Genomic DNA, 13602 nt, shown 5'->3' on the forward strand with positions numbered 1-13602 from the left:
CCCTGCAGGGAGGGAGAGAGAGAGAGAGACAGCGAGTAGACTAATGAAAGTAAACGAGTAGAATGGGCACAGATTTCACCCAGGACACCGTGTTACATTACCTCCAGAGCAGCGGCGGCTCGGTGAAGAACTCGGACCTGCTGCTGCACTTCAGGAGCTTCATTCGGGACCATGAGGACCGGGACAGGTACCGGGATCTCTTCAAGAAGTTTGTCAACTCCGTGGCCACGGTGCAACAGCTCGACGGCGTCTCTTATGTCGTTCTCAGGAAGAAATTCAAAGGATATGTCCCCGGCAGGGGCGGTCAAGAAGGAGTGGCTGTGCGCCCCTCCGGACAGCCGCGGCCACCCGCCGATCGCACCCCGGCAGCCGCCACAGCGAGCCCGGCTCGGAGCACCGACAAACCTCTGCAGAAACCTCCTAAGCTCAGGGAGGGGACCACTACAACACCCGCCCCGCCTGGTGGAACTCCCGCCGGGAGAACAGTCCTACCTGCGGCTGGGATCATGCTCCCCAACAACAACAACAAAGTGGAAACCAATGTGAGTCAGAAACAAGAGCAACAGACCATGATAACACCTCAAGTTCACATAAGACCAACAGAAGCAGCAAAGGAGGTGAGTCAGAACTGGAGAGACCCTCAATATGTCAAAGCATCCTGCCCAGGGCACCAGAGGTGTAATGTAACTAAATGTATTCAAGTAAGCCTAGGCCCACTTAAAGGTAGTCAGCAATTCTCAAGATCACTTGTTGTCAAAATCCCTTTTAGTAAGAATCAGTGAATATCTCCTCACTATTCTCTACCTGTTGGCCACGTAGGCCTGTGTGTGCTGAAAAATAATTTGGTGTAGGCCTAACAGGCTACACACAAACTGGCATGTAAACAAAAGTATTTAAACAAAGGGGCCCAATAGATACCAACATGCCCACTAAGAGCACTATAGCATTCTCCAGAATCGTTGACTCTACCTTAAGTAGGGCTTGGGCCTACACATTTCAGGCGCTTTACTTACATATTTTCTTTTCATTCTACTTTATACTACAATTCTGTGAGAAATATTCTACTTTTGACTCGACTATTTATATGCCTCTATCTGATAACTTTACGAAGTAGGATTTTTGTACACATAACAAATGAAGAGTTTATGAAATATTGTATACTTCCCAACAGTAGCCCATATACTGTATCCCTACAGGCAGACATGAATCGATAACTTGAGTGACAAATATAGATTTTCTAGTGACTATTAATTCATTTTAATTTTACCAAGCAAACAATTCATTTACGAACAAAATAGAAAAATAAATACTTCAATCCACAATGAACCAAACCCTGCTTTCAAATATCAATATTCAAATCTAATATATATACTAGTAGAACATGAGTACATTTTCCTGATGATACTTCCACAAATACTCTTGATACTTAAATACTTTAATAATCAGATACTTTTACTCAAGTGGTTTTGTAATAGGTGATTTTTCTCTCTTCTTTCTCAATGGTTTTCAGGTCCTATCTACACCTCTGCAGGGCACTACAGTGGGACAACACAGGGGGGGTTTGAAGTTGGACCCTCCACCTGGAATCACACCTGATGTTCGACCTGATATTAGACCTGCAGCAGCTCAGGTGATGAATCAGATCTCCCAAAGAACAGACTTGAAGATCCCCAACCTGTCAGAGCTGCCTGGCCGAAACAAGTCCCCTTCGGTGGCACAGCTCAGGGGTCTGGACCCTCCACCTGGGATCACACCTGTGGTCTCTGCTGTCAAACATCAAGGAGAAACCAGCCAGCAGGTCCCAGTCCCACAACCCCTCAGAGGGAGGGAGGTGTGTCTTCAGCCTCAAAAGGGTCTTCATGAGGACCCTCCTATTCATCATGGAGGTCCTGAACCTCAGATTGCCCCACGTCGCTTCAGACACAGGCCCAGCTACAAATCTGCATTGTCTTATGATGACGATGAAGATGAATTAGAGGAGGAGGTTGTCCCCATGAGGAGGGGTTCAGGAGGAGGAGGAGCCTGGCCCCTGGGTGCTCCTCTCGGGGACATGGAGAAGGCCATGTCTGCTTCATCTCCATGTATCTTAGATCCTCGTGGACCTCCAAGCCCTGACAGCTCTTCCAGGGAAAAGAAGATACCCAAGATTTGCATCCAACATATGGAAGGAGAACCGATGCCCCGGCCTGGTGGTGGTCCGGGCTTGGGTTCAGGGGTGGGTCATAGAGGACAGTGGTCCAGGCCGTCCCCAGACAGGGCTAAAGAGGTGGCCCCTCGCCGTGAAGTCAACGTGGACCTCCAGTACTCTCAGCATCCAGGTGTCCAGATGATGGAGCCTAGGCCGGGTCCAGATCAAAGCCAAAGGGAAAGGCTGTCCTCTAGCCACAGCACAGGCCTACCCAGGACCGACAGGTCACCTCCAGGCTCCTCCCCTAGAGGACCAGGGTGGAACAGCAGCCATGAGGACCTTCAGAGCAGAGCAGGTACAACAGCAGTCTGTATGCAAAGATCCAAAAACTATTGTAACGTGCAGTGGCGTGTTTCTTGTCTTTATGTTACGAGTGCCTTAATACACCATTTTTTTAAATCTTCATTTAAACCAGTGCATTTAACCTGTGTGCTCATGGGACTTCCACTCTTGCCCTAAGGTAACACAAAAGACTCTTGGATGTCCTTCTTTAAGGCATTAACAAAGCATTTGTTGTTCTTACCATAAAGGACCATATGAGCAAATGAGCTCCTCACTATGAGGATGATGGAACATGTCATTAAGTTTATTTTCTTTCAGCTCTTCTGCCTTGACAACTCACTAGACTAGAGCATCACATTTGGATTAATCCACTGTTGAAAATAGTCCCAAACAAATGCACTGTTTTCCCTTACGGTTTGAGTGGCGTTTTGTAAAACTAGTCAGTCCCCAGATGTTGAAGCCAAACTTCTAAAATATTAAAGATTTTAAGAACAGAAGCAACAATGCAAGAACTGTGTCTGAATGTTATACAGTCTACATTTATATATTTAACATATATAGATATAGAACTGTCTGATCAAAGTAAGTACATACGATTATGACTCTGACCTGATAGTTACCAATATCAGGAACACTTACGAGAGTTGCAATATTTCTTACTGACTGACAAGAGAAGAACATGGACATTAGTATACAAAAGTTGTGTAATGCTGTGTTAACAGGAAAGCCTATGGGCGGCCGTGAAATCCAGGAGGTACTGCAGCGAGCCCAACAGACCAACATTGATCGCACCATCAATAAAACCACTGCGCCTTGGCATCACTCTGCAGGCCATCTCCATGACCACCAGGAGCCCACAGCTAGTTCCTCACCATTCCATCACTCCAACGACCATCTCCACGACAACAAGCCCTCTGCAGACCGTGTGTTTCCATTGCACCAATCCACAGGTCGGTACAGGTTGAGGAACATAACGTCTGACGGCCAAGAGGTTCAATGTTCATCCTAGAACTTAAAGTTGATGAGTTTATTTTCTATTAACTTTTTCTATAGTGAAAGGGCTTTTATTCATCAGCTATTATTGGAATATGATGTCTGCCATAGGCTAAGTATCAGCTATTATTTATTTTTTTATTTTTTTTATATATGTTTGAGGTATTTTTTATGGGAGCCTTCCTTTTTAGTTTTTAATAAGTTCTAGATTCTGTCGTGGAAACTGACATATCTGATCTGTCTAGTGCGGACGAGAGGTAATAAAATACCAGATGACACATTGTTCAAGTTCTCAGTAGATCTTCATTGCTTGCAAACAGGAGCCAATCCTCAGCAATCACAGAGAGGACTTCAGATATGACTGAAGAGAGGTGGTTTCTCTTCAGCAGTTCTAATACTTAGAAGTAGCCTTACAAACGACAACTGTAGACAACACAGTGTGTAGATGTTTTCAGTTCCAGCATTGTGTAACTTTGCTTTACACAGTTTTAACCTTCATGACCTCATATCATCTCAATCATTCCAGTCGTAGACAACTTTGCTCTGTCATACCTGTCTTACCTCAATGGGCATCTCCCATCTGCGTTGCACACATAACCTACACAGGAGGAGGTCAAACCCTCTCCAGTTCTTTTACAATGCGTGTACTTGTATTTAGTTTAACAATACAGGCCAATATTGGAAATATACATGATTATGATATCAATTTCTATAACAATTTGAAGTGAACTTTCTTCATGACTGAACTTGTCTCCAGAGACACACATAATAACAAAGCTACTGAACACTCTTTGGTTGTTGTTTTGAACAACAAGCTTTCCCATTGACCAAACAAGTATTGCTGCTTTTCTGTGTTAAACATTTTGTAAACCCAGTGGGTCTGGGCTTTTGCGTTCATAGTTATTTGAAAAAAGTCACCTTGCTTCCCTTATTTATCAGCCCTTCAGATGGGTCTGATGTTGTGCTTCACATCGACAGCTAAGATTCAAACTGGCAGTTAGATTCAAGGCCAATCAGAGCAGACTGGGCTTTTTGGAAGGTGGGGCTTAAAGAACGGAGCGTTTCAGACAGAGGCTGAAAAGAGGGGATTCAGCAATGGCACTGAGAAATATAAAGTTTTGTTTGGACACTAAACCATAAAAACACTTTCTAGTAGAAACCCAAATTATAATTTTGAACCTTTAAATGAGCATAATACGTGACCTTTAATATGTGTTGCGATAACACTGTAGCACCCAGCCTGATACCGATGCTCCCTCTCCTCCACTCCCACACAGGTGATCTCTATGACGACCCAGAGTCCAGCGGGGGCTCGGCCTCTTCGCCGCCGCCATGGCAACACCCTGCGGTGGCGCGGCGCCTCAGCAGCCACCGGCGCAACAGGATGTGTCGCAGTGTGGGCGCAGACCTGGACCAGATCCTGCCTGAGGGAGGGAGTGAAGCAGCCCGCCTCAACCGCCTGCACATGATCTCCTCCTCCCTCAGCCTGAGGTACAACCTGTCCACCTCCTCTCTGTCCTCCTGCTCCACCCCGCCACGCTGCACCAGCCTGGCAGACCTCACCGAGGGCCCGGAGGAGGAGAGGAGAAGGCGCCTACACACCACCACCTCATCCAGCTTTCACCCAGAATGCCCCAGCAGTAGGCAGGTGAGGGTTGGTTTTTAGAATGTCCCATTAAAACCTACGGTACACTTGTTATGGTAGTTTGGCTGGTGAGTGAGACCTAGGTCAAATGACTTTATCATCATTAAATCAAATTAAAAAATTAAAAAATCACATTTAAAACAACCACATTCCTGAAGTATAAAACAATAACAAGGCAGACTAATACTCCTAAACTTAAAGCATATACACCTGAACAAAGGGGGGGAGGGGGGAGACCAAGGTGACCGATTTTATTAAAGCAAAAAAAAAGTAAAAGAGTGAAAGAGGGACTCATACCTTATGGGCACTCATATGCTAATGAGAACATGTACGTTTGTTCTTGAACCTATCAGCAGGGGGGGGGGCATTAATTTGAAGAGGTGGATTGTTCCAGAGTTCTGAGGCGGCTACTGAGGATGCTGGATCATCCTTTCCCTTGATATAATCTGATTTAATCTGGCTATAGTTAGAAGTTGCTGATCAGAAGAACGGAGTGTTCTGGGGATTGAGAGAGGGCAGATGAGTACTGATGCATTTCTGCAGTTCTGATAAGAAGGTGTTGGTGAAAGGTCATGAAGAACTATACAAACAAAAAATATGATATGATAATGTTCATAAAGTTGTAATAATATAATTATTTCATGTTTTGGACGATGACTGTATTATGTCACCATGATATTATTTTTCTGTTTATCTTATATTTTGTGAGGGGTAGCCTCGCTGTCTTTATGAAAATACATGTAATATGTTGATAATATAAGTAGATGGTATGTATCCTTTTCCAACCGAGACGTGGAAGAGTTGGATGCCTTCTTAACACCAAATATCTTGATAATAACTGTAGGCTAAACAACAAACTTCCCTAAGCTAGGCATGGTAGGGGCGTCAAGTTAGGCATGGTGTGGGCCACCATGCTTGGAATTCACTGGGGGAAACCCTGGATAACACTCAGTTGATTGGGTTTGTCTGCTCCTGTCCTCAGTCCCTGGTTCCTCTGGAGCCCAGGGAGCATGCCTGGCTGGTGAAGGGCGCGGCCGGCTCCTGGCCCGACATCTACTCCCTGTTCAGAGAAGACCCGTCTCTGCTCAACAGACAGGACTTCATCTCTGGCTTCACCGTGCTGCACTGGATCGCCAAGCACGGGGACCACAGAGTCCTCAACACCCTATGGTACGTAAGCAGCCTGCTGTTATTAGCTTCTACATTTCTGCACTCTGAGAATGCTAGCAGACATCCCTGTTCCACAAACGGGTTTAACTCCTGAAGGAAATAGTTTGAATAGTACAGCTCTTTGCGGGTTGCAATTAGTGATATCTGAGCGGCTCACATGGATCACCAATGGGTTCTGCCTGTGTGTCAAGCCTTAAAGAGCCTGTAGAGTTTTTCAAGAGAGTGAGATATTTAGCTTTTGGTCAAAGGTCATTAAATGTGGTGTGGACTGTCAAACAGTGGGTAACACCACTGACTTGGGTTTAGGAGACTGGGGTTTCGATTCCCAGTCTGGGCGTGGCAAGTTCACTGTGGGCCCTTAGGCAACAACTTTAATGCTATCTTCCTACTTCAAGATGATAGTTGCTAGCATCAGCTAAATTAAATGTAATGCAATGTTTAAGACTTACCTCAGTATGCAAGCTAGGATGTGCTTTTAGTTTAACTGCTAATATTGATTTGATACAAAGCTTTAAGTCGGTTTGTTACCATGTAATGTTAAGCATGTTGCATTGACCTAAAAGTAGCTCACATTTATTTTTATTTATTGAAGGACATTGCACATTAATGAACATGTACAGCAGTACACAGTAAATATGCCAGATTGTAGCTCGGAGGCTAATTTCCTTCTGTAGTCCATTAGGCTGACAGGTGAACTGTAAGTGGTGTACAAGTGGGAATATTGCTCCGCAGATTTTGTCAGAAAATCACCAGAATTATGCTCTGCGGACCATAATTGTGCATGCCTAATGTCATGACAATCCAGCCAGCGGCTCATGACATATTTCACTAATGGGTTTCAGTTGCTGTCAAAACTTCCTTGCTTTCTATTTTCAAAAAAATCATAATGCACTTGAAAAATATTTACCATTTGGTTTTATGTAACTAAGGGGAAAAAAAGGCATGCTTAGATCTATTCAAAATGTGTATTTGTTATATGCACAATTACAGCAGCAGTCATTGGCAATGTAATTCTTAAGTCCAAGGCTCCTCTCAACAATGCAATGCAGAAGAAGAAAATGTATAAGAGAAACACACAAGTGAAGAGAGCAACACCTGAGATGCAAATAAACACAAAAGTAGTGCAAGGACACTGTGCAGATAAAAAGTGTAGAGATAAGATGCATCATATAAATAAAAGGTAGAATGCAAAATAAAGTTATATTAAATGTAGACAAAATACAATACTGTACATGGAAATAAAGAATAAAAGAATACTGAATGTGACCAGGCACTTATATTGCTCTGTCTGTCTGTCTTTTTATTTTATTTTATTTTATTTTATTTTATTTTTTTCAGGTACGGAGTTGAAAAGGCCGGATTATCCTTCGACATAAACTCCCGCTCGACGTGCGGCCACACGCCCCTCCACATCGCCGCCATGCACGGCCACAAGAACATCGTGCGTCTGCTGGTCAACCGCTTCAGCGCCGACGCCCGGCTGAGGGACACGGCCGGGAAGAAGCCCTGGCAGTACCTGAGCCGCGCCATGCCCCCAGATGTCTTCACCTTGCTGGGGGCGCCTGTGAGGGCTGTGCTGGATGGAGGTGGGACAGTAGACCCCACCACCGGAGCCAAACAGGAGCTGCTGCAGCCTCATCCGCAGAGCCAACAGCGCCGCAGAAGGCATCACCTCTCCATGGCCTCCTCCAGAGAGAGGCCGCTCACCACCTCGGGCACCACCAGGGTCAAGAGGTCGTCCTCCATCGCAGCCTTTCTCAAACACAAGTCGCTGCTCACCTTTCACGGACACAAGTCTGACTCCTCCCTTGAAAAGTCTTAAAATTATTGGAATAATCTGATGTCTTTTTTTTTAAAGATTTTTTGGGGGGGCATTTTCAAGCTCTATTTGACAGTTTAGAGAGACAGAGATGAAATGGGTTAGACAGGGGAATGACATGCAGAGAACGACCCGGGCTGGATTCTAACCCGTGGTCTGTCTGCTGTGAGGAGGACTGAGCCTCTATGGGGGGGACGCTCTAACCACTACACCATGAGCGCCCAAACCAAGATTATTTCTTAGATCTATTGAGAATTGAGATTTATATGATTTTGTTTCTGAGACCTGACTGGTTTACCGTGAGGCATCGACTCAACAACTCTTTGCTGGCTGGTTCCAGACCCTAGCCTGGTGAGAGCAGCCTTATCTCCTGTGCTTCACATCTGTTTCTCTCCTGCAGATCAGTCTGGACTTTCTCCAATTTCCGTGGGGAGGAGTCTAGGTCAAAAAATGATCAGGCCAATCAAGGGGCGAGTTGGGACCTTGAGTCTGTCATTTATAGTGGAAAGGCAGCCTGCTTCTGATTGGTTCATGTAGTTTTCAATCTAGCTTTATCACTTCACTAATGGATTTAAAGTGGGGAGGGCCCCGGTCTGACTGGAGGCTAGATTGACGACTGCATGAACCAATCAGGGGCTGCCTTCCGGACTGATCTGCGGGAGAGAAACAAATGTGAAGCTTGCCAAAGGTCAGGCTGGTCTCCCCAGGCTACTGAGGCCTGATCATGGCACAGATAAGATCAACAAGAGGCGCTGGCAGAGACCCCCACAGCCACATACTGGCTCTTAGCACTCGCATATCCCCCTCCTTAAATGCATAAGAGTGCTTTCACACCTGGAGGTCAGTTTATTATAGTTTTTATGTTAGCTCTTAGTGGTGGGGCATACCAAGTTTTACAGACTGACAGGGGTTGTTATTGAATTAAACTTCTAGTGACTGACTGACAGCGAGTGTCCATATATGTTTATTTTTACATTCTTTAGAGTCTTGCATAGAAGACGCTTACTATGAGCATTATTAGGAATCATAACAAACAGCTAGAGACAGGAGGAAATAAGAAAGGCACTGTGCAGCATTACTACGGAGGTATTGCTGTAGGATCATAACCTCACACACACATGTTGAATGGACCAAGTAAAGTAAACAAGTAGGAGACACTGCCGTTGACTGTCTGAGCAGAGAAAAGGCTGTGTAGGGTTAACAGGTATTTACATAACAGGTATTATGCACATATCTGTTACAGTGGTTACCAAATGACTTTTTGGTAACACTTTACAATAAGGTACACAAAATTGTAGTAGCTACTGCATACCTACTACATAGATATGTGTTACCTACTACATAGGTTTTTTTTTTGTGTTACCTACTACATAGGGTTTTTTTGTGCTACCTACTAGATAGGGTTTTTTTGTGCTACCTAACACATAGGGTTTTTTTGTGTTACCTACTACATAGGTTTTTTTGTGATACCTACTACATAGGGTTTTTTTGTGCTACCTAACACATAGGGTTTTTTTTGTGCTACCTAACACATAGGGTTTTTTTTGTGTTACCTACTACATAGTTTTTTTTGTGCTACCTAACACATAGGTTTTTTTTTGTGTTACCTAACACAGGTTTTTTTTTGTGCTGCCTAACACATAGGGTTTTTTTTGTGTTACCTACTACATAGGTTTTTTTTTGTGCTACCTAACACATAGGGTTTTTTTTGTGTTACTTACTACATAGGGGTTTTTTTTGTGTTACCTACTACATAGGTTTTTTTTGTGCTACCTAACACATAGTAGCACAAAAAAAACCTATGTGTTAGGTAGCACAAAAGAAAAAAAACCTAACACATAGGAGTTTTTTTTGTGTTACCTACTACATAGGGTTTTTTTTGTGCTACCTAACACTTAAGGTTTTTTTTTGTGTTACCTACTACATGTGCTACCTATGTGTTAGGTAGCACAACAAAAAAAAACCTATGTAGTAGGTAACACAAAAAAAAACCCTGTGTTAGGTAGCACAAAAAAAAACCTATGTGTTAGGTAGCACAAAAAAAACCCTATGTAGTAGGTATCACAAAAAAAAAACCTATGTGTTAGGTAGCACAAAAAAAAACCCTATGTAGTAGGTAACACAAAAAAAAACTATATAGTAGGTAACACATATCTATTTAGTAGGTATGTAGTAGCTACTACAATTTTGTGTACCTTATTGTAAAGTGTTACTGACTTTTTCAATGTTCAACTTTGAAACCCATTTATTTTTGTTGACCAATGTCAACCTGTTCTGCCTCTGACGGTGCTGAGGTAAATAGACAGTATACAAATTGGCCAAACCTAATATTCCTAAGTCATATTAACTGTCCCACACATCTTATATTACAAAACTTGCTATGCTGGCCCTGTCCATTAGTGTAAGGCAGCCCCTGATTGGTTCATGTAGTCGTTGACGTCAAGAGTTAGGGTGTAAGATATGGCTGGTCTCACGTGGCTCGATTGACTTCTACAACCAACCAATCACGAGCTGCCTTCCACTTTGAGAGACAAATGTTAGGTCTGAACACGGGCCCTGATTGGCCTGGGCATTTTCTGACCCGGGCTCCTCCCCCACGGAGATTGCAGAAAGTCCAGACTGAGAGAAACAAACGGGGAAGTTTGCACAAGATCAGCCTCTGTGAAGTACCATTAACCACTTTGCAATCTTGCTATTAATATGAAAAATGAAAAGGATGGAACCGGATTAACAGGATTGACGGGAGGTCTCCTGGCTGTTCTGTTAGAGCAGGGTTTTCTGAACTGTAAATGAACTCCAACCCAATAAACAACCAAAGAACAGTTTTTAGGAGCTTAAAAACACTTCTTTCTCAAAGTTGATACTGACTTTCTGAAGGCAGTCAAACCTTTTGTTCTTGGTACCTTGGCTGGATCTCCTGCTGTGTAACCTTTAATATACTATCTATGGTAGTAACAGATCTTCCACACTGTCTAAAGCTTATTGAGCGTACAACCATCTGACTGACAAATAATTCAAATGTGATTCACTTCTTTTTTTTGTTGCCTTTTTTCTGTAGTTTCTTTTATATCAACAGTGTTTTTTTATCGTTTTTTTTCCCTTTTCTTCAAAAACTGATAAATAAAGAGTGATTGACCTCTTTCAGCCCCAAATCTTGAATTCAGTCAGAATAAAAAACTAAAACAAGAAGGATGACTATAGTTTCTGTGCCTGAGCATTCCCTTTCACCAGATGCCAAAGAGAGAGAGAATCATAACAAAGGCCTGGTGCTGCTTTGAGACGTGTGAAAGCTGGAAGCTGCAAGCACTTCAGTTCACGGAGCAGATCTGTTTTCATTGCGATTGTGTGATGTCATTGTTGACTGAGGAAAAGAATGAGAGGTGAGAGGTGGAGGTTTATGAGCTGGGAGGGGGGGGGGGGGGGCTCCAGTTTCATTCTTTCAGCTTGGATTCACTCAGTAAGGTGGGTTCTGCAGTATTACCTGCATCATGCGCCCTGACTTGCACTGTGTTTCATTATCTTTATCCTAGATTACACCGTGGTCACACCTTGCACATTCCTAAAATGATGTTGTGTTTATACATGAGCCGGCCCACGGAAACCTGAGACTGAGTAGGATGTCTATTTCATCAAACTCATGCTAAGCTAGTTTCAGGGTCTGTCAAACAATGAGGCTGTTGTGTATTACAGTTTTTCTCAGTCGCTTCGGTGCTTTTCTCACATCACTATTAACATTTGCACAGCAGTTAGTGCATTTCTCAAAACAATTAGTGCAAACTGCAAAACCTAGTGGATAACCTGCAAAAGTACGTCACTTGCTCAAAATGGATAGTCTATTCCTCAAAAGCAAGTATTCATGTCAATGAAACTGCCAGTGTCATCAAAATGAGAAGTCTTGACACCATTGTTTATGAACAAGATAGTCAAATGGCTTTGTCATGTTTTCATTATGATAGTTTGTTCTCTCAGTGTTTTCCAATGCAAAAAAAAGGTCAGAACTCGGTAACACTACCTGAAAATGCTCAAGACAGCACTATACACTACTTGTACAGCCATTTGAAAACTACAGTAAAGTTACACATTGCTGTAGTTAGGGGAGCAAGTGAGTACTAGACACTGAATACGTATGTTTCACATTTTTACTGTATATGCTCTTTGCAATTCTACAGCATTGTGCAAAAGAAAAATACACTTCAGTCACTTATTTAGAACAAACATAAAAAAACACCCTTTTGGTAGAGCTGTGCACAAATGTGACATATATAGGTAAATCATTCTGGCACATCCAGACGTTCCTGTCTGTCTGGCCACATATGACTGTGAACAAGTGGCTTGTCATTGGTTACAACTAATACTTCACACACCTCCTCGTGAGTGAAAGCTGAAGTCCACCTGAGAGCAATTGTTCAATTTAGGAGACATTTCCAGGAAAAAATTATAAAGAAAGGTATAAAATTAGCTTGACAGAATTTGAGAACTAGTTCAACAATTTTGTATGTAATGACTCAAGCAATGAAATGAAGACTATTAGTTTTATTGGGAACGACTATTCAGCATCCATAAGTATAGTTCATTTTGACTGACATGACATAAGCAAATGACAATGTTATAAAACAGCAGAGAATTGTATGCAAGCAACTGATACATGTCCAAAAGCATTTGCAATTTGTTCAGAGGAAGGAGAAATTGCTACTATGATGTGCTCAAATGACTAAATGTTGCGGAGGTTGAACTAATAGTTATGAGAATTTTCATTCTGATCTGAGAAAAGCACCAAAGCAACTGAGAAAAACTGTAATAATACATATGTTAAATATATTTAATTGGATCCTTTTTGCATTTTTGTTTTTGTCTTGGAAAAGCTGCGTTTAAAAAACTGTCCACAACATGTTGAGTCTGTGTGGAGAAGCGTTGTGGGTTTATACAATATGTTTGCTTAGAGCTTAGGTTTATGTTATTGAGATCCCTAACAAGTACAGGAGTACAACTCTCTCTGGGTGTGTGTGTGTGCAGAGTACTTGTCTGAACAAGCTCAGCAGGACCCGTGTGTAAACTTTGAAGCCGGTTAGACCTGTGGTGTATATAGAGTTACATATTAGTTTACACGTTATTTAAAGTAACGTCGTTCCAAGAGAGTAATGCATGGTGCTTGCTTATACAACTCATAGCGCTGGATTAAACTCAGAGTATGTAAAATCAGCTACCTGAAACAGGCCCCAGGTCTTCAAGCAAGCTTCTATCCTCTTGAGCTACTCTGAGTATGTAGAATAGTAAAAAGAAAGAGTCTGTTGAGAGCTATTTAACAACATACCCATAAGCCTTACTTTGTATAGACCTAATTAGCAAATGTTAGCACAGCAATTAACCAATGCAGCAGAAATGAACGCATCAAACATCCGTTTGCAGTTCTCAGCTCTGATTTTCTTCAATAGTCAATCCGCTGTGTTCCATCTACTCAGCCATTTCACTAACATTTACAACATGAATGAAGACAGAAAAGCTTGC

General features: G+C 42.7%; 1 protein-coding gene across 1 annotated transcript; it reads left to right on the forward strand.

Annotated features, from left to right (window-relative positions):
- Positions 1-62: 62 nt before the first annotated feature.
- sowahb (sosondowah ankyrin repeat domain family member B) lies at positions 63-8543 on the forward strand (the record flags this gene model as incomplete). Its single annotated transcript, XM_080047346.1, has 6 exons — positions 63-617; positions 1511-2483; positions 3193-3420; positions 4741-5111; positions 6091-6278; positions 7617-8543. 6 exons carry the CDS (start codon positions 63-65, stop codon positions 8098-8100), a joined length of 2799 nt encoding a protein of 932 aa, XP_079903472.1. The 3' UTR covers positions 8101-8543.
- Positions 8544-13602: the final 5059 nt, after the last annotated feature.

This window comes from Ammodytes marinus (assembly GCF_949987685.1).
Source record: "Ammodytes marinus genome assembly, chromosome: 18".
Lineage (NCBI taxonomy): Eukaryota > Metazoa > Chordata > Actinopteri > Uranoscopiformes > Ammodytidae > Ammodytes > Ammodytes marinus.